Here is a 23,065-nt window from a genome sequence, read left to right on the forward strand (position 1 = left end):
TGAATATAAGATAATAAGAAATATTTTAACTGTTGAAAATTAATCAACTATTAATTATAATAACTTATTTGATTCAAAATAAAAGTATTGGATTTGATTAAACACAATAAAAAAATAATAGTTTATTTAAATTTTCTTAACTAATTCAAGGACTTTTTCAAATATTATATCAAAATAGAATTTATTCCACTACCAAATTTAAGCATAAATAAGATTAAAAATAGCAAATTGTAAATTGGCATGAATAATACTAAACTATTATATAATTAATAATTAGTTAAGGCTTATAACCTTACAGTACATTATGACTTATTTTAATTTTTAAGCTTTAAAGGGGGAAGGGTTATTATATAATCATATTTATATTATAAATTTTAAGGTTTGAGAGACTTACTTTAATTTTTGATGATGAAATTAGATAATTAGATAAGGGTTATAGCTTTATAGGACATTAGGATTTATTATAATTTTTAAGTTTTAAAGGCAGACGGATTATTATATATTTATATTTATATAACAAATTTTAAACTTTAAGAGATTTTTTAGATGATGAAAATTATATTAATCAAATTATTAGGATAAATAGATTAAGTTACTAAGTTGTTTAAATAGATTAGTTTATCACTTAAATGTTAGGAATTAGGACTTAAATCATTTGGATTAATAAATTAGATCAAGAGAAGAATGATCTAGAAGATAATAAGGTTTTTATACTTTATAATTTAACGTTTATATTACAAATTATACGATTAATTAATTAATTATATAATTAAAATTTAAACTTTAAGAGTTAATATCTAAGAGAATCTAATTGATTACTTAATCATGAATTAGATTAAATCATCACTTAGGCATTAAGACTTAAGACTTTAGTCTCTTAGATTAATTAATTAATAAGTTAATGATTTGTAATTTTTGTAGATGCTTTGTTCGAATAAAGCATATTGATTAATAAAAAAGCCACTCGTATTTTTTAATATTATATAATAACAAGTGAGATGATGGTCACATATTTTGCAAATAAAGAAACCTTGACATAGCTTTGCATTATATTTAATTATCTATATGTTTTATATGATTATATGAACCAAAGAATGGAAGGCAATGGAGAGGAAGGATGAGTTTAGCTCCTTCCATTCTCAAGAAATTAATTTCCAAGGACTACTTCAGCTTGAAGTAAAATGCAGCAAAGTAGGGAGTCAAGTCCCCCCAAGCAAACCCACGTTGCAGATAATGCGGAAAAGTGGTGCCATCTCCTTTTGCCAAAGTAAGTTTCCCACGTTACAGTACCTTACTGTAGAATTCACTGTATAAAGGCAACAAAAATATGTATGGATGATAATATATATATGTATGTATGTATATATATATATATATGTATAAGCATTTCTTAATCCTCAATTCCTTCATCTTTTGCAGTGCAGAATAGATAACGATGACGAGGGGCTGGAAAAGCAGTTCTTCTGCTTTGCTATTGTGTCTCGTTCAACTTGGTAACTCCCAATCTCTCACTTCTCTTCCTTTCTTCTCCTTTACTCGTTCTCCTCCTGCTTTCTTTGATTATTTCCAAAACCTTTTTTTTCTCTACCACTCGTACCCATTTTCAATAAATCCTTTCACAAAGTAGAAGATGTGCCTTGCTTTGTTCAATTGCCTCGTACCCGTCCCCGCCCTTTTATAGTGGAAATTACTCAATTAGTAGCTACCATTGTTAGAATGAAGCATTATTAGACTGCTGTTTCTCTGTTGAGACAAATGGAATTACTAGGAATCAGACATAATGTTTATACTGTCACTGTTTTGCTTAATTGTTCTTGCCTCTCGGATTTTGGGTTTTGGCTTTTAGAGAAAATGTTGAAGTTACCTTTGACACCCTCGCTAATGGGTTGTCTGTTGAAGGTAAAATAGCTGCTGAAGCCGTTTGATGAGATTGCCAAGTTATGGTTATTATTGAATAAAATGCTTGCTAACAATTGCAAACCAGATTCTGTCTCCTATAATATATTGGCTGATGCATTTTTGGGAGGCTCATCACTTGTTGAAATAATGACGGTCAGTTTAAAAAGGATAGATAGATGAGGCAATGAAACTCACGTCTCAAAATGTAGTCCCTAACATTGTTACTTAGACTGCTTTTATAAATGGCATGTGCCAAGTAGAGAGACTTTGGTCATATTTATGAGGCACTGGGACTTTTCCATTTAATGGAGAACAGTGGGTTAGAACCTGACATAGTCCACTATAATATGTTAATTGATCGCTTGTGTCAAGTTGGGTTACTTAAAATTGCAAGGAATTTATTTTGTGCACTCATAACCAAAGGGTTAAACCCCAATGTTTACACCAAAGGACTCTGTAAAGAAGGACTACCAAATGAAGCATATGAATTGTTTGGGAAAATGGAAGTGAATGGCTGCTTGCAAGATAGTTTTTCTTACGATACAATGATATGAGGATTTCTTCAAAACGATTATGTGTCAAGGGCAACGTAAATTTCACATGAGATGGTTGATTAAGGATTTTCTGCTGATTCTTCAACAGCAACAATGCTATTGGATTATTGTCTAGAAATGGAGTAGATCAATCTATTCATGATCTAGCTCTGAGAAAGTATGAAGATGATCAAAATGTCAACATGAAATGACTTGTTATTTATCTATCTTTGTTTAGTACATTCTATTGTAATTGTTTTTCTATGCTGCAAAGATTTCTAGTAACTATAGTGAAGTTACCCTCAAATCTGTTTTCTTGACATTGAGGAAGAAGGCAATCTTTTTCACCTTTATTAGTTATTTGGATACAATGAGTTTCTTGTGCATTGTTTTTTTCACAGAGCTCCTTTTTCAGTTGTTTTATTTCTGTTACCAGGTTATTTCTGTTACCAGGTACTGGTTTGCAAATCTTATCTGCAAGAAATATAATGATGGCCTTTATATTCTTCTTCTAATTGTTTCATTGTCTTTAAACTATTTCAGATACTGGGAACAATGGTAGATTCATATGAAGCTAGTTTCAATGTAATTGATTTCAAATTTTACAGACTTTGTTTTAGTGTCAATCCTGACCTCTTAGGCAATTAGTTTTGTAGTTAATGCATGCAGATGGTTCTTAAGTGAAAACTACTCTAGTCTTCTTGAGTTTCAGAAAAGTTATCATGCAAATTAAATCCCTATGATTTGGCTGGTTATGGCTTGTAAGTGCATTGATATTTATGCATAACTTTTCTTCATTAACCTGCCTGTTGCAGTGTGATGGATATAGTCTAGGAAGTTCCTTCGCTATGAAACTTTTACGGCTTTCTGGGAGTGATGGTTTGCATTATGACAAGGCAAATGCTCCAGGATGGCATCCCCTTGATGGCTTGTCTCAGGTTGGGCAACTTGAGTTGGAAAGAAATTATTTTGTGCACTTAGAGTGAAGAGGTTACACCTTAGTTTTTACAATTATACTATAATGATGAAAGAACTTTATAAAGAAGGGCTACCAAATGAAGCATATGAGTTGTTTAGGAAAATGGAAGTGGATGGCTGCTTGCCAAATGGTTGCTCTTACAATATGATGATTTGGGACTTATTCAAATCAACATTGTGTCAAGGGCAATGCAAATTTTACCTAAGATGGTTCATAACGGATTTTTGAATCTCATTTGTGAGTAATCTTTGGAGGATTTATAGCTAACAATTGCTTGTTTCTTATAATTGATTATCCTTATTAATTCTTTGTTTTTGTCTATGATGAGGTATAAATTGTCTAATCAAAAAGGACCAAGACAAGAGCTGAGGAGGGTGTTAACATTTGAAGACTTCTTTAATATATAGACTATCAAAAATAAATTGAGAAAGAATTGAAAAATATAATGAAGCAAGTAAAATAGTAGAAAGTCTAAGTTGTGAAATTATTGTCTTTAAAGTTAATTTTCGTTCTTTCATAATATAAATCTTTATGTAAAAAGATTATAGTGACTATCTTTCAAGATTCAACAGATTATTTTTTATAATTTATATAAATTATTAAGGGATAACACGAATAATAGAAAGATTTTCTTCGAAAATCAAAACCCAACACGAGAGTAAGGAAAATAAAGAAAGAGTATGTAAAGAAAGCTTTAGAGATGATGAGAGGGTTGGTGTGTATTTGAGTCAGGTAGGTAGATTGTATTTATAAGCAAAGTATAAAATTAATGTTATAGAAAATCAATATAAAATCAGCATAAAATTAAAATAAATCAAGATGCTTGGTCAAATAACAGAATATTTTGGATGTTTAAGAAAAATCAGGCAATAGTAAATAGACTCCAGAAATATTTTGGACATTTAAGATAAGTCAAATAAAAAAAAAGAGAAAGAATATGCAGAGAAAGCTTTAGAGAAGATAAGAGGGTTGGTGTGTTTTTGAGTGAAATAGGTAGGCTGTATTCATAGGCAAAGTAAAAAGTTAATGTTATAGAAAATTAGTACAAAATTAACATAAAATCAGAGTAAATCAAGATGCTAAGTTAGATGACAGAATGTTTTGGATTTTTAAGAAATATCAGGTAACAAATTCAGGAAATATTTTAAACGTTTAAGACTAAATCAGATAAGAAATTTTTTGGACAAAGAGGGTTGGTGTGTTTTTGAGTAAGGTAGGCGAAAACAATTTCAACTTAGTCATTAAGACTATTTCAACTATCTTCGGCTGAGAAGAAAGAAAAATTTTGAATGTTACTAAACCTGTTTGGCTTAATTGTTTTTTAACTTAAAAGCTATTATGAAGTTCTTATGAAAAATAATAACTTTTAAAATTAAACTGAAGTTGTTTGGTAAATTTTTTTTATATAATTTCTTATTTTATAAGTTACAATTTTGGTTAAAATTATTGTATAGGGTATTTTTTCTAGAGAGTTATATTGTAATTATTTTTAACAGATAAGGATATTTTTGAAATAAAAATAAAAATTTTCTTGTATTTTTAAAAAAAGAGAAGAAAAAGCTCCTCTCTTTTTTTAAATTTTATTTTTTAAAAAAAATTACTTTTTTTAAGAGTTTTTCAAAATTTATATTTGACATGACTTTTACTTTTAAGAGATAGATAAGCTGAAAAAAAAATCAGGTCAAACAAGTACTAAGTCAGATAAGGTTAATGACTTAGTCATTAAGACTATTTTAACTATGGCTAAGAAGATATTCATGTGCAAGAGGGAGAATATTAGGCAACAGGCAACAGACTAAGGAAATATTTTAGACGTTTATAACTAAATGCTTATTTGGTCTAACTTTTTTTCAGCTTATCTATCTTTTAAAAGTAAAAACGAGTTTAAATATAAATTTTGAAAAGCTTTTAAAAAAATAACTTTTTTTAAGAATAATTTTTTTTTAAAAAAAAAGCTTTAGGAAAGAGGAGCTTTTCCTTCCTTTTTTTAAAAATGGAAGAAAATTTTTATTTTTGTTTTAAAAATATCTTCATCTGTTAAAAATAATTACAATATTACTATCTAAAAAAAATACTCGATAATTTTAATCAAAATTATAACTTATAAAAAAAATTTTACCAGACAACTTCAGCTTAATTCTAAAAGTTATTATTTTTCATAAGAGCTTCATAATAGCATTTAAGTTATAAAAAAACCAAGCCAAACAAGTTTTAAGTCAGATAAGAAATAATTTGAATGTTTAAGATTAAGTCAGATAAGGTTAAAAACTTAGTCATTAAAATTATTTCAACTTAGTCATTAAGACTATTTCAACTATTTCCGGCTGAGAAGAAAAAAAAATTTTGGAGGTTTAAGACTAAGCCAAATAAGGTTAATGACTTAGCCATTAAGACTATTTCAACTATCATTGGCTGAGAAGATATTCATGCGAAGTAAGGGAATATTAAGTAACAGACAACAACAGACTAAGAAAATATTTTAGACGTTTAAAATTAAGAGAAAATATTTTGGATGTTTAAGATTAAGTTAGATGAGAAATATTTTGAACGTTTAAGATTATGTTAGATAAGGTTAAAAACTTAGTCATTAAAATTATTTCAACTATCGTTGGTTGAAAAGAAAGAAAAATTTTAGATGTTTAAGATTAAGTCAGATAAGATTAATGACTTAGTCATTAAACCTATTTCAATTATCACTGGCTGCGAAGAAAAATAAAATTAAGTTACAAAAATTTACTTGAACCCAACCCACATATATATTCATGCGCAAGAGGAGGGAATCTATGTTTTTTCAAAACTTAGCTCAATTTCGTGTGCATACGAGTTCAATCTTTTTTCGCTACTTGCAACAAGCTCATAATAGATTTTCATATGTAAGACAGTTAACTCTCTTGTTCTTTAACAATGTGAATTGTTTGAATCTTATGAAATACATTATTTTTCTAACATAAACATCCTCTAAACAGTACTCACAAAACCTCTTCTCTCAATAAGGATGAATGAAAAAATGAATCCGGAAGAAGTTGAGCTCCGAAGATGATCTCTATGACTGCCTTATTCGGCAATTGTAGATAAAATCTTTTGCCCTTGGACCATCGATCACCTTGTGAATTGCTCGTGGTGGCGACGCAATCACGCTCAGCTTAAGAAATCTCCCTAGCCACCATTTTCATGAACACACATTCCCAACGACTTTGTATCAAAGAAGATAGCTTGTCAAAGTATAAAAATGGGATATACGTATATCCATTGCTTCCTTAATTAAATTGCTTACTTTTTGGTGGTGGGCCACATTTTTCATGTAAGAAAATAAATTATATTCTTATCAAATGTAGTACACAAAGTCTCAGTAGTACATTGTAGAATAATAAATCTCGAAGGTCTATATTGGTGGTGGGTCACATTCATAACACTAAATTCTTGTCTTGAAATGATTTTGTAGTGTTTCTAGCAAATGCAAAATTCCAAAGGATATGCTGCTCCGATTCCTTGTCAACCTATCCAATTGAAAATCTTTGTCTGTCCCTCCTTAGCCCTGCCCACAGGCAGCTCAGTTGGGACCATTCAATCCAGCTAATGAGATATAGCCACGTTTCACGAATTTTGATCTCACCGACAAGGAAAAGGATAAAATTGGGATTCTGATTTCTTAGGGAGTCTAGGTAGCAGACTCGGACTCAAGAGAGTGGCGGTTGCAGTTTCGGGAAATATACTATCGGTTGTAGAGAGTCAGAGATATACCCTTGCAGTTATGACGGTTTGGTGCAAACGAGCTAACTGTATGGCAAAAGACGTCGCAGCCGTTAACGTCTGTCACTTTTTTTTGCTTACTTGGACCTCTTTTTTAAATATTTTCCTTTTGTCCTTCATCTCTTGAAGTCTTGTTTAAGTGACGAAAACTAGATTACTATCACAGTCACTGCGGCGGAGGAAATGGGAGGTTCGTAGGAGTCTTTATTTTCAAAAGTTTTAAAATTTTATAATATATTTTTATAATTTTATTTTAAAATAATTTTTTATGTAATAAAATATTTTACAATAATTAGTTAATAATTAATTTTAATTAGCTTAAAAATTTAAATAAGTCCTATTATGGTAAAATTACTTTTCAAACCTCACTGCTTGACTCACCTTTTGTTCACCCTCAATCACAAAATCTTGACTCCATTATTGAAAGCTCTTTTTCAATTCTTGATTAAAATTATGTTTGATATAGTAGATGCGCCTCGCATTTTTTGTATTTAAATTGAGTGACATCGCATTTTTATATTTAGTGTGAAACATATCTATGAGAATCTTGTTCTCATAACCATTAGTTATAGTTGATAAGAAATATTTTTATATATAAAAAATATATAATATTATTTTTAAATTATATACTCCATAAAAAAAATTTATTTATGTTATTTTACAAAATTTATTTCTTAATAATGCACAATGGCTGCCAATTTTAATAAATATTTGTAATGAAATAAGTTGGATTTACACAATTGATGGGTGGTTATATTATTTTCATTTTTTTTCCAACTAGTTATCATCAATCCTACAAAAATATATATAAAATCTAACATATAACCCGATTTTGGGAAGCTATTTTCTGTAAATAAAATGAAACAAAATGCATACCTATATCTAACACTAATCCCCAATTTGCAAAAAATGTTATCATTTGTAACAAATCATTACATTGGCCTCACATGCCAAAAATAATAGTAGTAGGACAATATAAGAATTAAGTAGAAATATAAGGGTCAAATAGTGCAAAAGTGCGAAAATCTAAGCCACCCTTGGTCTTATCCCGACGCTCATTTCTATATACCTACTCAAAGACTTCTCACTTCATTATTGCAACTGCCACCCTACTCTCACACACACTCTCTCTCGGTCAAACCAGGAGATCCGAAGCCCGAATTTAAATCTTAGTAAAAACGATGCTGGGAGACCTCTGTTTGTGCCCATGTTTCGGGTCTCGGGGCTCCGAAGAGCCCGAAATTGATCTAGACCCGGTCCTTCTTGTCTCCGGAATGGGAGGGTCCATTCTTCATTCAAAGAGGAAGAAGTTTGGATTCGAGACCCGGGTTTGGGTTCGGATCCTGTTTTCCGATTTGGAGTTCAAGAAGAAGCTCTGGTCTCTTTATAATCCTGAAACAGGTACTCTTTGTTTCTTTTTGTTTTATCGTTAGCTTGCATGCATTGTTTGTACGTATAGAAATGCCTGTTCTCTGTTGGGTTATGTATATTTTTGTTTTTGTTTTTTTTCCTGTTTGGTTCTTGGGAAAGTGGAGGACAAGGAGGGAAAGGATAAAAATTGGGTTTTGTATAACAATGAAGTTTGTTGTTTTTCTGTGTGAAGTTTTTGTTTGATATGAAAACATGAAGGGAAAGATTAAGTATGACAATTTGTTATGCTGGCTTTTGTTTGGTTACTGCCAAAGTCAACAAAATAAGAAGTATCTTAGCTGAATCGGATTTTTTTTTTATTATAATTGATTCTATGTCTGGATATTTCCCTCCATCTTTTTTGTAATTCCTATTCGTTTAGTCACAAGGGTTATGAAACAGGTATTATAGGAATTTACAATGCCCTGTATAAGCAATGGGACCGTTCATAGAGACCTAGACCAGAACCTCCATCACCTGATATCTCTACTCAACTGACTCTTTCACAAAGTATGCAATGTGCTTCCTGCAGCTTCAGCAACAAAAGACAACCAACAAACTTATTCATATTGTTTCTTTCTAACGATAAATAATTAGTCCTTATTGTCCTGATTGTTCTAACTGGAAAGTCTTTATTCTTGATCTTTCCCAGCTCCCCCTCTTCTCATAATGTTCCTCATGTGGTACTTTTTGTACAATATTATGGGTTAATTCCTTTGATTCCATTTTGAAACGTTTGGAAGCTTGAAATTATGGGTATGCTTACCATTGGTAATATTGTCCTTTAAATATTGGATACGTGTAATCATTATTTATTTATTTTTGGTTTGGATTTGTCTGAATGAAGCTTCTCCTTGGCATTAAAGCACTTGTGTTGAAGTTGATGGATTTGTTATTTTCAGGTTATACTGAATCGTTAGATGATGACATCGAGATTTTGGTCCCTGATGATGATTATGGGCTATATGCAATCGATATACTGGATCCCTCCTGGGTAAAATCAGCTCTTCTCTTTAATAATTCTGCCATTTGATGAAATAATGTAGTCCTTTAAGCACAATGAAGGGTTCTGTTTGCATTCAATTAAAAAATTAAAATACCACATTGGAGACCATGACTTTGTCCAAACCATGAAACATCTATTACAGAATTTTTAAACAGGGTGGAGGCTGAATATTCAAGATCCTAAGAAGCTGGATAAAAGTACTAGTTTGCCGAGTGCTAGTGTCTCAAATTCAATTTTAATTTATATGTCTGACAAAGTTTCTTAAAAAGCTTCAGTGTATTCTGTCAATCTCTGGGAATTTATAATTTTCATTTTTTTGGGTCAAATTCATGAGCATTTTCTAGCAAGTGTTGAAAATTCATCTTTTCCATTTAATCAGAAGTTGTTTGAGTCCATCTGACAGCGCACAGTTGTAACCCTTGTTGCTCCTCTTAAGTTTCATTTGTTAGAGGTTTGTCTTGACGAGTGTTCTCTCCCTTCTTGCTATTTTTGATATCGCAGCTAATTTTGAATTGTCTTCATATACAGATTTTGTCAGTTATTTTTTGTTTCACCTATCTTGCACTTTGATTGAGTATCTGTTATTTATTTCTGATATCATATCTCTTGATCCTCCAGCTAGTTAAACTTATACATTTGACAGAGGTGTATCATTTTCATGATATGATTGATATGCTAGTTGGATGTGGGTATAAGAAAGGAACCACATTGTTTGGATATGGTTATGATTTCCGCCAAAGCAATAGGTAACTCATTTTCAACCACTCGGTTAAGATTTTTAGTTATATAAATGACTATATCTGGTTGTGTTTATACTCTGTTCATGCTCGGAAGTTACTTGAACTTCCTTGATCTTGCTCTATATAGGTTTTGGTTACATGGATGCGTGTTAACTATTGGCAGGATTGACAAATTAATGGAAGGTCTTAAAGTTAAGTTGGAAACTGCACACAAGGCTTCTGGAGGCAGAAAAGTTAATATTATCTCACATTCGATGGGAGGACTGTTGGTGCTATGTTTCTTGTCACTTCATAATGATGTGCGCAGTTTTTCTCTCGGTGACTAGTTGAAAATCATTATAAATTTCGTGTTAGCTTTGAAGAAAAAATGAACTCCCATCAAAGTTGATATTGTTCAATGGGAGGATTGCTAGCATTCTGTTTCATTGATAGAAGTGATAAGTTAATTGTTCATTGGCAGGTATTTTCCAAATATGTAAATAAGTGGATTACTATTGCGTGCCCTTTTCAAGGTAATTTCCTGCACATCAAGCATTTGAGTTTATAAACATGCACTTTGCAGCTTCTTAGTGCAAAATGTAGGCACATACAATGGACATGAGTTGACAAATATCTTTCAAAAAAACATGTCCACTTTAGATTCTTTAGAAACGTTGCTTTCATTCCCAGAGATTTGGAAACCACAACTATTCCATGTCAGCCATCATTTAGTGGTTGTTTTGGTTCTTAATTATTATAAATAGTGGCAAATTTACTTAAGAGAGGTTTACCACCATCAAAGTTTTGCTTACTTAACAAATATAAGATATTTTTTTTTTCTTTCTGAGCTGCCAAGATTGTAAATGAAAGGAGTATGTTGTGCAATAATATTGAAAGCTCATACTGCTTTAAGTTTTATATATTGATGTTTTGTTCTTGCTCTTCTTAGTGGCACGCATAATTTATTATCTTTTGCAGAGCAAAGTTGGTAGAATGTGTCCCATGAATGACTTGAAATATAATGCCTTCTAAATGATGGAAAATGAATTTATTGTTAAACAGACTAGCAACAGAGATTTTTATATTCTCTTTGGCTACAGATTTTTAGCTACTTTTGATACATTGTAATTGACAATCATGCTAAGCAGTGCCAGGCTGATAATTATGCAGATGCATATGCCCGCTTCCCTTTATAATTAATCTTCAGCATATAACTAAGATAATTGTATTCAACATATTGATATATTTTTCAAGACTTATAATACTTACACTATTAGTGTTCCATTGTTTTGAGTTTAAAACAGGATCTTACAGTATTACTGTTTCAATTTCCTTTTTCTCCTTGATATTGTTCTCCACTCATTATGGCACCATCAAATAATTTCTTTTTATTGCTGAATTAACTGATTGAATAATCAGAAAATATCATGTATCATTCTTGCCTATGCTTTCACTTTTCACCACATGAATAATTCATGTTGCCATTTTCCTATCGAACTGCTATGACTTGAGCATGTAAACCCATGACATGTGTCTTAACTTTCCAAACTTTGTTTACATCTATGAAGTAAGTTGGCTTTATATGTTGAACTATAGATTGGTAGTGGAAGTCCTGATGATATTATTTCAATTTCATCTGTCTTCTTACATTTTTTGTGTTAGCAACAACTTCTGTCATTCAGCCTTTCATGTGGTTTTTTATTATGCTAATTTTATTTAGGGTTCCCTTACATGAAGATTATAAGGTTGAATTTGTGCTTTTGCTTGACTGAACTAAGTGCTGATCCCACTAGTTTGCTTGTGCTTGGTCTCATGTGATGGTATATCAAAAAGGACCAATATCTCAAAATTGACAAAGGCTAGTCATCCTGTAATATCGTTGGATAACTTCCCCCTCCATCCCACCTTTAATATCCAATCGGTTATCACAAATTCTCAAATATGCTTAACAGGTGCCCCAGGATGTGTCAATGATTCTCTCTTAACTGGATTACAGTTTGTTGAAGGTTTTGAAGCCTACTTCTTTGTATCAAGGTGGACGATGCACCAACTGGTAATTTCTAAATTCAGAGTGGTTGGCCCTGTATATGACAAATGGATATTTGATTTTCAAGACGAAGATGTCTTAAAAGCGTTGAAGATGGATACAAATTTATCATTAAGTGCTTCTCATCTTCTTTGTTTGTCAGATTAGCAATCAATTTAACCCATGTAATATTCTGGTAATGGATAGTAATTATCTGACATGCTTAGGGATTTGCTTGCCCAAAAAATTTAAGTTGAGGATGCTTATGTTAGTGAAGGTACTCTTTCCAAAGTGTTCAATGCCTATCTTGAAGCTAAAGCTGGAAAATCATGTCATATGCTGGCTGTTTTGGGCATAATTGGGTTAGATATGTGGTTATATCTGAAAAGCCAGTTTATATGAAGAGAAATATAAAGTTTTCTTTTATATAGAGATATAAAGAGAAATGTAAGCTTGACTAAGGAAAGCTTTTGGCAAGCCGTATTTTTTGGGTAAGAAAAATATGGTTTTTGCTGGTTAAAAGTGTAAATAATTTGAATTGTTGGAAAGTAAATGCAAAACACATGTTGACTTAGTGTAACTTAGGGTAGATGAACTAAATAATCATGTACACTGTATTACTGTAGCCATTTTTTTTCTAGCATCACAACTACTGCCACCTGTACCATTCAAATTACTATGTTGTTACCATCTTTTTGCTTCTGCTTATGCAATGGTCGCAATTGCTCTAATTACTGTATGGTGAAATATAAGTCCTATTACCTGTAGAGTGTAAATGTCTAAAACATGGAAGTAATTCTTTCTAATGTCCAAATATTTTCATGACAGTATTTGTTTTCAATTTTATGCCTGATTTTCACATTTTCTGTAAATTACTTCTAATTTTCACAACAATTAAGGGAATAAATAAAACTAAATAGGACATTTGAATTTGGGGAGAATTTTCTACTACATGATGCTTGAAATTGTTTTGTTGAGATAAGTACATGTGCTTCCTGTGCACCCTGGAATGCAATGTTGGGAATGGTTTCTTTCACGCTGTACTTCAAACTGACTTTTGTGAACTCTGCCTTGATTCTCTTACAGTTCTTTAATATGGTGACTAACTCATCTGCTTGCTGCTTCGATATTATTTATGATTGTGGTTAATACTTTACATGCTATGAGCAAAGTGACAGTTTGGTTTAGCATCTCGTTCATATTATAGAGCACATCCAGGAAAATCACATTAATTGTTATTTGTTAGTATCCCCACCTCAATAGCCACATGATGAAATATGGCAGCAATTTTTGGTTTAGCACTTTCATTAGCCTTTGTATATTTATGGTTTTGTTTTATGTATAGTTGGTTGAGTGCCCATCAGTCTACGAGATGTTGCCAAATCCAGATTTTAGTTGGAAAATGCAACCACAAATTAATGTTTGGCGAGAGCATTCTGAAGATGGGGAAACTTCTGTTAAACTGGAGTCATACAGCCCAACTGAAAGCATTGTTCTCTTCAATGAAGCATTGAGGCATAATGAGGTGATTAACTTTGCTTCACACATCTTTCAAAAAAAAAAAAAAAAAACAAAAAACTTTGCTTTACAGATTTTTCATAAAAGAAAAAGAACTTTGCTTTCTAAATAGCTTGAGAACACTGTTTTTTTTTTTTTTCCTGAAAATTAGCTTGAGAACACGGTAACTCTTGTAATGAAGGTGATGAACCTTTTTTGTTGCACTACTCCCTCTTCTCTCTCTCTTTCCCTGCTTGTATACCTTGTTTAAAAAAATTATGATACTTAACCTGACAAGCCATTGGTCCTTGACAAGAGATGTTTGATCCAACTCTGCTTTCATTTGGAAATTCTTGATCACAAGTATGAGTGATTTTATTTTGTAATTATGACTTAATTGATATGGAGAGTTCTGCTTAATCTTTTGTAAGTACATTTTCTTGCGTTAAGGAAATATCTACTAGAAAACTAAGAAAACTGTACTTCAATGTTGGAAACATTGAAGTGTAGGTCTTGATCACTTCTCACAGACTTATCTATAAGCTGGACAAAATATAAATGTTCTTTTAGCTAAGTTTAAATCTTATTTATTTAGGATGCCATTGGGAACTAAATGAAGATTAGAGCAAATCATGATTAAGAATAATAATTAAGGGGGCAGGAGGGATGGAGGGGAATTTAGTGACTTCAAAATTCTGTAGACAGTTTTGCTGGACTCAAATAGAGTAAGGATAAGGCAGAAAAACTGTTTAAACAGAAAGCATTTTAACATTCTATTGTTCAAATTACTATGTTGCTCTGACTCTTCATTTTCCTTGAAGAACCTGTGTCAGGTGCCTATCTGATGAACATGGATAAGGAGGTCTGACCCTCCAGATATAAGGAAAAACTTGCAAAAAGTTGAGCATAGACTTGTTGGACACATGCCCATATCCCATACTCACCCCCGAGTCTGAGTAACATACTCAATTAGCCCTTTCTCCCTCTATGCTTCTCCCAATCCAAACACAATGTAATATCCTGCAGACATTTAAATTTCTAGAAATGAAAACTTGATTAATTGAGTAGTGCTGAAAGAATAACACTTTTATCTATGGTTTGAACCCAAAAAAAAAAAATGATTTAGTCTTCATGCTGTGGAATGAGAAGCCAGTTTGAAGTAGCAACAATCCTGGAAGAAAATTTTTCTGTTCCTTCAGTATGAATTCTTGACCAAACTGATGAAAATAAAAGTTTTTATTGAAATCCCAGATGGTGGTTACTTCTTTTGTAGCAGGTCTGTCAGGTCACTATTTTCTACAACTTACAATTCACGTGTTACTCCTTAAGTTTTTCTTCTTGCTGCCAAAATTCTCAACAAAAGGGGTGTTTGTTCTGTCATATGTAACAGAATTCCTGACTTTAACTCTAGATATGATTGCTAATTGCTTACTGGATCTGTTAAGCTACTCATGTCTGTTCAGTGTTCTTTGCTCTAAATATCAGTCTTGTTGCTGCCAAAATTTTTGTAGAGTTTATGGTTGTTTTTTCACATTCGTCTGTGCACCTTCTATAATCTAATATTTAATTCTTATTTTGCCTATTGCTGCCACTTTTTTTTTTTTTTGGGTGCTGTTGCAGTTAAATTATGGTGGGAATACGATAGCTTTACCTTTCAACATTTCCATCCTCAATTGGGCTGCTGGTACACGCAAACTTATCAACAATGCTAAACTACCAAGTGGAATCTGCTTCTATAACATTTACGGGACATCTTTTGACACACCATTTGATGTTTGGTATGTGATTGAATTGCTTTGTCAGTTAGGATTTTGTTTAGTCTAAGAGCATTTGAGAGGGACATGAAGTCTCTAAATAGAATCCTTGACCTGTTTTTGGCTACTCTGTACATGATGAATAATTACAAGATTAAGAGAAAGCAAAATGTAATAATTATAGCATTGAACTACATAAAAATTCAAGAGATCCAATTTTGAGATATGTAAACTTCAATTGGGAACTTATGCATGTGTTTTAACTTAACTGAAATTTGGTGAGATCCCAGGTTGTTTTTAAATGGTGTTATATTTCTGCATTGGCATTGTTTGGAGTTTGTTGTGGCCTTATTCTGGGATTAGCCTCCCTATTGGTTCAGCTTTAAACATGCATTTATGAATGGTTGACTACCTATGATTTGGTAGATATCATCCTTGAATATGTTAATTACTATGTGCCACAAAAAGTGTTGGGACGAATAGCATTACTCAATTTGATATTAGTACAATTTTAACTGGGAACTAACGATCCATATCAGAGATGAATTGTTTGTTTGATAATTCCTAAATCCTAGTTACCAAATGTACAAAGATCAACTTAATTTCAGTAATTTTAAAGTTGAATGACCACCCTCCCCCTCTGCAATTAAAAAAAGAAAAAGACTAAAGGTTCACATTAAAATATTTTCTTCTTTTATTTGAAAGAAGAAATTGAAATTTGCTTTACATCAGTTTTAAAGACTGGCTTATTAACGCATATGACATTTATTTGCAGTTATGGTACAGAAACTTCACCAGTTGGGGACCTGTCAGAAATATGTCACACAATGGTGAGTTTTGTATTTGATTTTATAGCATCCAATTCGATGTTAGCTTGATCCTTAGCCTGTGATTTGAACCATAACAATATTGCTGCTTAAATCTAGATCGTTATTTTAGCCCGTCTTATAAGTTATAATGAATTACTGTCTATCCCAGCTATTACTGCTTCTTTACTCTTTTGTTCCCAAGAATTTCCTCCCGATTTGGCTCAATATTCATCAAAACTAAAGTACCACCCTCTGTATCCTTACTGTTTCTGTACCTGTTTTTTCCAGCCTCAATATACTTACGTAGATGGAGATGGAACTGTCCCTGCAGAATCAGCAATGGTACTCTCTTTAACTATTCATTAAATTCATATATTCACCTGAATTTAATTAGAGAAAATTTGTGATGGTCCTTGGCATAATGGAAAAACAGCAAATCATTTTTCTTAGGCAAAGATTTGATTGTTATGTACCTGCAGAAAAATGGTCAGGTTATGTGACATGGCACGTAGTAGTATGAGAACATGAAAGGAATTTGAAAGACTAATTAGCTTATATTTGTAAACATTTCTATGTTCATAACACATTGTAAAAGGGACTAGACAAAATGAATAGTATCTTACAATTAGACAGCTCTTAGTTTACCAACAAGGAAATATACCATATTAAATATTCATTCAAAACCCCATCTCAATATCTTCCAAATCATTCCCCTGATACAATCTAGCATATACTACATCATGACATGAGAATCAGGATAACAGATGCAGCAAAATATAAACTATAGTTAACCGTGTCAACACAAGTCGGAGGAAGTCAACATTCTGGGGTTGTCTAAGATGCATAAGCAAACAAATATTCGTCTAGGTCAAGTAGTTTCAGAATCCTTCTAAATTTTGAAGGAATGATTTATGGCTTGAATTCAATAGACCTCTTTGGCAGTGACTGGAAAAAGTTGCCTCCCCCTTCTCTCATTCTCTGCCCTGCAGTTCTCATCATTTATCTTGCCTCATATGAAATTATACGTTATTGAAGCTAAGCATGTCAAGTTATTATCAGTAGGCTATCAGTTGTTTGAGAAGGTAATCTTATATCAGGAGCATGGTCCCTGGTTACCACAGTAGTCAGCAATCAGGAATCAAGGCAATAGAGTTCAAAATCATGATTGTTATAATTGTTACTGTTCCATCTGGTATTTCCAAGTGGTTTTCTTCATTACTTGACGAGCCATTATTATGTGAATTCTGAATGAATACCCTTTTTCTCCAGCATGTACCATTAACCAAACAAAGCTTCTATCTTTCAGGCAGATGGATTTGCTGCAGTTGAGAGAGCAGGAGTTGCTGGCAGTCATCGTGGACTTTTACGTGACGAAACAGTATTTAAACTTATTAAAAAATGGTTAGGTATTGAGCAGAAGGTCACCAGGAAGCATTTAAAGACTTCCAAAGTGGCAAATGCTCCTTCAAACTAGAAATTTGTTGCTACTTTTTTAATGGCTTGAACAGGCTAGTCTTAACATGTAGTATTTATCAACATTGTTCATGATCATGCAAATAAAAGCAGTATACAGACTCATTGTATACAGCAATAATCAATATCAAGTTGATGTATTCATATTTTTTTCCTGCCTTTTCAATTGCATGGCTAACAAAAGATAAACCAGTTTCATCCCCCACAAAGGATTTGGAAACATTCATCCAAAAGGGATTAACACTCATCGTTTTAGGACCATGAGAGATGAATTCATGAACCATACAGGGTGCGCAGGATGATTCTCATCTTGCATGTGTCACCGTCTATTATGTCTCCCTCTTACAAGCACAGTTTTGAAGAATGAGCACAACCATTTCCATTTTCCGTACCAAAATCACTTTTAAGTTAATGGTAAGATAACAAGTGCACCATTTGATTTGTTAGTCCAAAATACCTTTTATTTATTTATTTTCTCTCATACTCCTTTTTTCCCTCTCTTTCGAGCATCTAAATTCTACCTCTTTAGGATCAGTTGACTTAGTTGATGCAGGAGAATTTATCACAATTTCAATCTCCACTTCTTTAGTTCATCTTTTTAAAGTTTTAAAAAAGAAAGCACTCTCAAAACACAAACACTTTCATTGGGAGGGATGATAAGGGAAATCAAAATGTATAGGACAAAATGCTCCAAACGAACTAAAAGGGCAGAAAGGGAATTACCTACTTTATATCCTTTAGCTCGTTGGCTTCTGGACAAGTTTTGCACTCATTTCCTCCACTAATACTACAACAGAGAAACACCTGACTCAAATCTATATTCGCTACACTTGCTCTCTATTTTGTATAGAACCTTGGAAAGGATACAGGACACATTATTCACTTAAACAAATTAGATATATGGAAAATTTTATAATAGACCGTGTACACTATTCAAGAGAAGTTTTGTTTTTTGCTTGGTACTACTCAAGAGAAGTTACTGAAAGTAAATGAATGAAAATGAAAGAAAACTAATTGTATATTATCAAAGAACTGCCCTGGCAATATGATTTTCTCTAATGATACAACTTTCATTGTAGCGTTTAACAGTGACTCGACTACTTCCTGCTTCTTTACTGAGCCCTTTCTTCCTCATTATATCTCTCAAGTTGTCAACAGAATCCCACCTTCCAACAGCAGCATAGAAATTTGAAAGAAGCACATAATTCCCAGGCTTATCTGGTTCTAATTCCAACAGATGCTTCGCAGCAAACTCACCTCTAGCAATATCTTGGTTAAGACTACAAGCGTTTAGCAATGCGCTCCATGTTAGAGCTGTAGGCTTGATACCATTCTTAATCATATCATCGCGAAGAGACCATGCCTCATCTATTTGACCAGCCCGACCTAAAACATCAATGAAGCAAGCATAATGTTCTTGATCCGGGTTAAGACCATACTTCTCCGTCATTAAATTAAAACAATTCCGACCTTCTTCAACTTGCCCTGAATGCCCGCAAGCAGATAAAACAGTAAGAAATGTTACAGAATTCGGCACAACTCCTTTGCCTTCCACCCTCATCTGCTTGAACAGCTCAAGAGCTTCAAGCCCGTATCCATGACTCCCATATGCATCTATCATGCTTGTCCATGAAACCACACATTTGTGTAAAATCCCATCAAATAATGATCTTGCATTCAAAATCTTCCCACACTTTGCATACATATCCAATATAACATTACATAACTGAGTATCATCAGAAAACCCATAACGTAATGCCACACAGTGGATTTGCTTTCCAATCCATAAATCTACGTTTTCAGAGCAAGCTCCAAGAGCACTAGTAAGTGCAACAACATTGGGTCTCATTTTACTCATAATTGAAAATGCTTCTCTGAACTTTTTATTTTTAATGCATCCTCTGATCAAAGAATTGCATATTACATTGTCCATCATATTGTTTAAACCAGAGAAAACTTTCAGGGCTTCACTAATATGCTCCACATCTGAGTAAAAGTCAATGAGAGCAGTACTCAGAATCACTAAATCATGGCCGCACACAACAACCAAACCATGAATCTGCTTTCCTTGTTCAAAAGCCTTTAAAGAAGCACAAGATTTTAGCACAGAACACAAAGTGAACTCACTAAGCTGCACTCTTTCCCTTCTCATTGTTGCAAAAACATCAAGTGCTTCTTTAGCAAGGCCCTGCCTCAAAAAGCTTGAAATCAATGCATTCCATGTCACAACATCCTTCTGTTCAATTTCTTCAAATGCCCTAACTGAATCACCCAAGCATCCATACTTTGAATACAAGTTCATTAATGCAGTTTTGGCTACTGTTCCCGCATCCACACTTGTTTTAATCATTAATCCATGCACTTGCTTTCCGTGTTTTGTGCCCGGCAAGGCAGAGCAGGCACTTAAAACTGATGTAAAAGAATATGCATTAAGGCCACAGCATGAAAAATGCATGCGACAAAAGAGAGTCCACGTTGCTTGAATGTTGCCATTGCGAACATACGAGGCAAGTTGACTATTCAATGAATAGATATCTTGAAGAGGCAATTCATCGAAGGAGTGGCGGATGTGGGTATATCGTTTCCGAAGCTTTATTATCAAGACTTCCTTTGGAGCAATACCTCGAAGGTTTCTGGTTGGGTAACTAAGATAACGAATGCAACAATAAGACACAGACATAAATCTACGAGACCAAAGGCCACTCTATCTATGAAACTGCATTTTATTAACTTTGATCTTAAGAAACTTGGGCAAGTCCGAGAGGTCGGTTTTTCCAGCTTCCAGGGCTTGCATTCCACGATGCTCAATGGTTGAGAGAATGAAAGCTAAACAAGCCAAAAGACTGACAATCAAGTTCAATGGTTGAGGCTTAAGGTCTTTCAAAGCGAAGAAATCATCTACAAAAACCAACCTCAGCCTTTAAGAAGATATACCCACAAAATTTAAAACCGAGATAAAGTTCTACAATCAAAAAATGTAACTCAAGAGCCAATGAACTTCCACTCCACACACAATTCTTGTTAAATACATCAACCCAAAGATACAAAATTTAATGTCACAGGAGAACGTTTACTTCTAAATCAAGCCCAACAATCAGACAGGACTCAATTGAAATTTTTCCCTTCTTTTTTCATCAATCAAGAACAAAATATAGTATACAAATTTTATGAAACACTAAAAGCTATGGAGAGTCATAAGGTGAAAAAATGGTTAGACTTACCTGATAGAATCAGCATGACAACTCTGTTTTCCTCTGCATCCTCCGTGCAAAATCCAAATGACAAACGGTTGGGTCGGGTCATATGGGAGGTGGTTTTGGGCCATGGGATGGAACAGGAAAGTGTTGCGTGGTTGGGTCGGGTCAGGCCGCAAGGGCAGTTGTCTTTTAAGTATTTATTATATTCATAAAATTTTATAATAAATATACTAATGCAAAGCTTTTTAAATGAACGTATTGCATACTGAGCTATAATTTTAATAATTTGAATAATTTATTTGATCATACAAATATAAATAAATGAATTAAAATGTTATAAACTACTTAAGATATTAAAGAGATTTTTATAGTCTAAAAAGTAAATTTAAAAATAATAGAATCAAGATTGAAAAGATCAGATATAATATTTTATGTTAATAAAAATGTATAATAATCAATGAATTAATAAAATTGAGATAATTTTTATTTTGATGTATACAAATTTATCAATTTTTAATTTTTATAGTTTTATCATATTTTACATCTAAAAATTATTAATTTAGTACATTATATTAATTTGACATTATTCATCCAAATAAATGAAATCATTAAGCTTATGTTGCGATGATGGCTACATGAAATCCACTTGCAACTTTAAACTACACTATGTTGAGTGTTCAAACTTGATACGTTTAAATTTGAGATATCTTAAATTCAAAAAATATTAATTTAAAATGATTTTGACTGTAAAAATGATCTTGAAGATGGGCAGCATATAGATATATCATAAAATATTAAAGATAGAAACAATAGAGATGAAAACATAGCTATATATATATATATATATATATAGTCTTACTCCTACAACTCAATAAGGAAAACGAAAGCATTGCTTCCCCTTCCTTTGAGAACATTATTGGCCATAAAAACCTAACCCTAGGGAGACCTTAATTCGAGGTACTCTTTATTATTCCTAATACTTGCTTTCCTACAATAGAAGCATATATATAAGATAGAAACTAAGCTAATAAAAAGGAGATCTATGAGGTGTTCCTTTCCTATGACTGGCTCTCACAGCTGCAGCTTCTGCAAATTGATCATATGCACTGTGGACATACAAATCTGCTTCATCATCAACCTGCGAATCAAAATTACATCATATCATGTTATACATATTAACTAGACTGTTCCACTTACATTATAAAACAATGCCAAAAGTAAAATAATCACAGTAAGTACATATAATTAAGAAGGAAACAAAACTCTTACCTTGCACTGGATCGAACAGTACCTTGTTACTGAGCCACCTTCTCTTCGACATGCACATTGATCCTTTACGTCAACATAAACAATAGTATGACGATTGTGGGTGTGGTTCTTAATGTCAGATACATCAAACAGCCCTTGCATGTCATGAACCTTTACTCCCAATCGGTATGATGGTTTGAACACCTGAAACAAAAAAAGGTTCGTATTGGAAGTGAAATATAATTATATATTATACATTATATACACCTACGTAAAGGAATGAAGGAAATTATGTACTTGAAAATAATCATGATTTCCGTGGTCACTAGAGCAATTCCTGCATCTCTCACAGAAAACAAATGCCATCATGCAATCTTTGCAAAAATAGGTTGACGTCCTCGCACTCTGGCAGTGATCACATGGCTCATAAAATTTCGATTTTTGCTGTTGCAAAGCCATTAGCCATGATAGGTCAAGGAGATTTTCCATGGCTCTACTTTAATTTGTAGTGCTCCTATATATGTGTAGTGCATGCATATATGCTTCTCTGTTACATATGTGTGTTTATATGCATTATTACTACGTGAAATTCTATGAATACATATTAGGGTTTTTTTATGATGGCTTATTGTTCAAGACAAAATATATATTTTAGGTATATTTTTTTATATTTTCAAATAAATAAGGATAAAATCAATTAAGGTTTCCTAGCTTTTTGCTTGAGTAATAAATTAGGGCCATTAGTAAAGTATTTTTATAATTGCT

At 32.6% G+C, this 23,065-nt stretch overlaps 3 protein-coding genes and 1 pseudogene across 6 annotated transcripts; 2 read left to right on the forward strand and 2 right to left on the reverse strand.

Moving 5' to 3' along the window:
- Positions 1-1,146: 1,146 nt before the first annotated feature.
- LOC149527255 (pentatricopeptide repeat-containing protein At2g03880, mitochondrial-like) lies at positions 1,147-2,941 on the forward strand (annotated as a pseudogene). Its single transcript, XR_016351154.1, has 2 exons — positions 1,147-1,267; positions 1,420-2,941. The product of XR_016351154.1 is annotated as a pentatricopeptide repeat-containing protein At2g03880, mitochondrial-like (transcript).
- A 5,311-nt stretch (positions 2,942-8,252) lies between these two features.
- Positions 8,253-18,004, forward strand: LCAT3 (lecithin:cholesterol acyltransferase 3). Of its 2 annotated transcripts, none has more exons than XM_021426776.1 (11): positions 8,253-8,562; positions 9,474-9,565; positions 10,196-10,323; positions 10,445-10,616; positions 10,778-10,829; positions 12,249-12,349; positions 13,668-13,847; positions 15,440-15,597; positions 16,349-16,403; positions 16,671-16,724; positions 17,689-18,004. In XM_021426776.1, exons 1-11 carry the CDS (start codon positions 8,343-8,345, stop codon positions 17,854-17,856), a joined length of 1,380 nt encoding a protein of 459 aa, XP_021282451.1. In that variant the 5' UTR covers positions 8,253-8,342; the 3' UTR covers positions 17,857-18,004. The 2 variants fall into 2 exon arrangements, with proteins under 2 accessions (XP_021282451.1, XP_021282452.1); XM_021426777.1 differs by having other exon boundaries at positions 10,481-10,616.
- A 767-nt stretch (positions 18,005-18,771) lies between these two features.
- LOC110415402 (Tetratricopeptide repeat (TPR)-like superfamily protein) lies at positions 18,772-21,134 on the reverse strand. Of its 2 annotated transcripts, none has more exons than XM_021427046.1 (2): positions 21,077-21,134; positions 18,772-20,753 (listed from the first exon to the last, which is right to left on the reverse strand). In XM_021427046.1, exon 2 carries the CDS (start codon positions 20,533-20,535, stop codon positions 18,880-18,882), a length of 1,656 nt encoding a protein of 551 aa, XP_021282721.1. In that variant the 5' UTR covers positions 20,536-20,753; positions 21,077-21,134; the 3' UTR covers positions 18,772-18,879. The 2 variants fall into 2 exon arrangements, with proteins under 2 accessions (XP_021282721.1, XP_021282722.1); XM_021427047.1 differs by having other exon boundaries at positions 18,772-20,681; positions 21,077-21,120.
- Positions 21,135-22,076: 942 nt separating this feature from the next.
- On the reverse strand, positions 22,077-22,789 carry LOC110414809 (protein RGF1 INDUCIBLE TRANSCRIPTION FACTOR 1-like). The gene is made up of 3 exons (XM_021426222.1): positions 22,598-22,789; positions 22,322-22,504; positions 22,077-22,190 (listed from the first exon to the last, which is right to left on the reverse strand). The coding sequence occupies exons 1-3, from the start codon at positions 22,787-22,789 to the stop codon at positions 22,077-22,079; spliced, it is 489 nt and encodes a 162-aa protein (XP_021281897.1).
- Between the last annotated feature and the right edge of the window lie 276 nt (positions 22,790-23,065).

Source organism: Theobroma umbraticum, unplaced genomic scaffold, assembly GCF_002168275.2.
Source record: "Theobroma umbraticum cultivar Fairchild unplaced genomic scaffold, ASM216827v3 scaffold_147.0, whole genome shotgun sequence".
NCBI classification, from domain to species: Eukaryota; Viridiplantae; Streptophyta; class Magnoliopsida; order Malvales; family Malvaceae; genus Theobroma; species Theobroma umbraticum.

Bases quoted from the DNA above. Each gene is read 5' to 3' on its own strand.
- LCAT3 (XM_021426776.1), top strand. From the start codon at position 8,343: ATGCTGGGAGACCTCTGTTTGTGCCCATGTTTCGGGTCTCGGGGCTCC. The intron at 10,324-10,444 runs GTAACTCATTTT...TGCTCTATATAG, and splicing joins GATTTCCGCCAAAGCAATAG to GTTTTGGTTACATGGATGCG. The intron at 13,848-15,439 runs GTGATTAACTTT...GTGCTGTTGCAG, and splicing joins AAGCATTGAGGCATAATGAG to TTAAATTATGGTGGGAATAC.
- LOC110415402 (XM_021427046.1), bottom strand. From the start codon at position 20,535: ATGTCTGTGTCTTATTGTTGCATTCGTTATCTTAGTTACCCAACCAGA.
- LOC110414809 (XM_021426222.1), bottom strand. From the start codon at position 22,789: ATGGAAAATCTCCTTGACCTATCATGGCTAATGGCTTTGCAACAGCAA. The intron at 22,505-22,597 runs GTACATAATTTC...TTTTTGTTTCAG, and splicing joins GAAATCATGATTATTTTCAA to GTGTTCAAACCATCATACCG. The intron at 22,191-22,321 runs GTAAGAGTTTTG...TTTGATTCGCAG, and splicing joins ACTGTTCGATCCAGTGCAAG to GTTGATGATGAAGCAGATTT.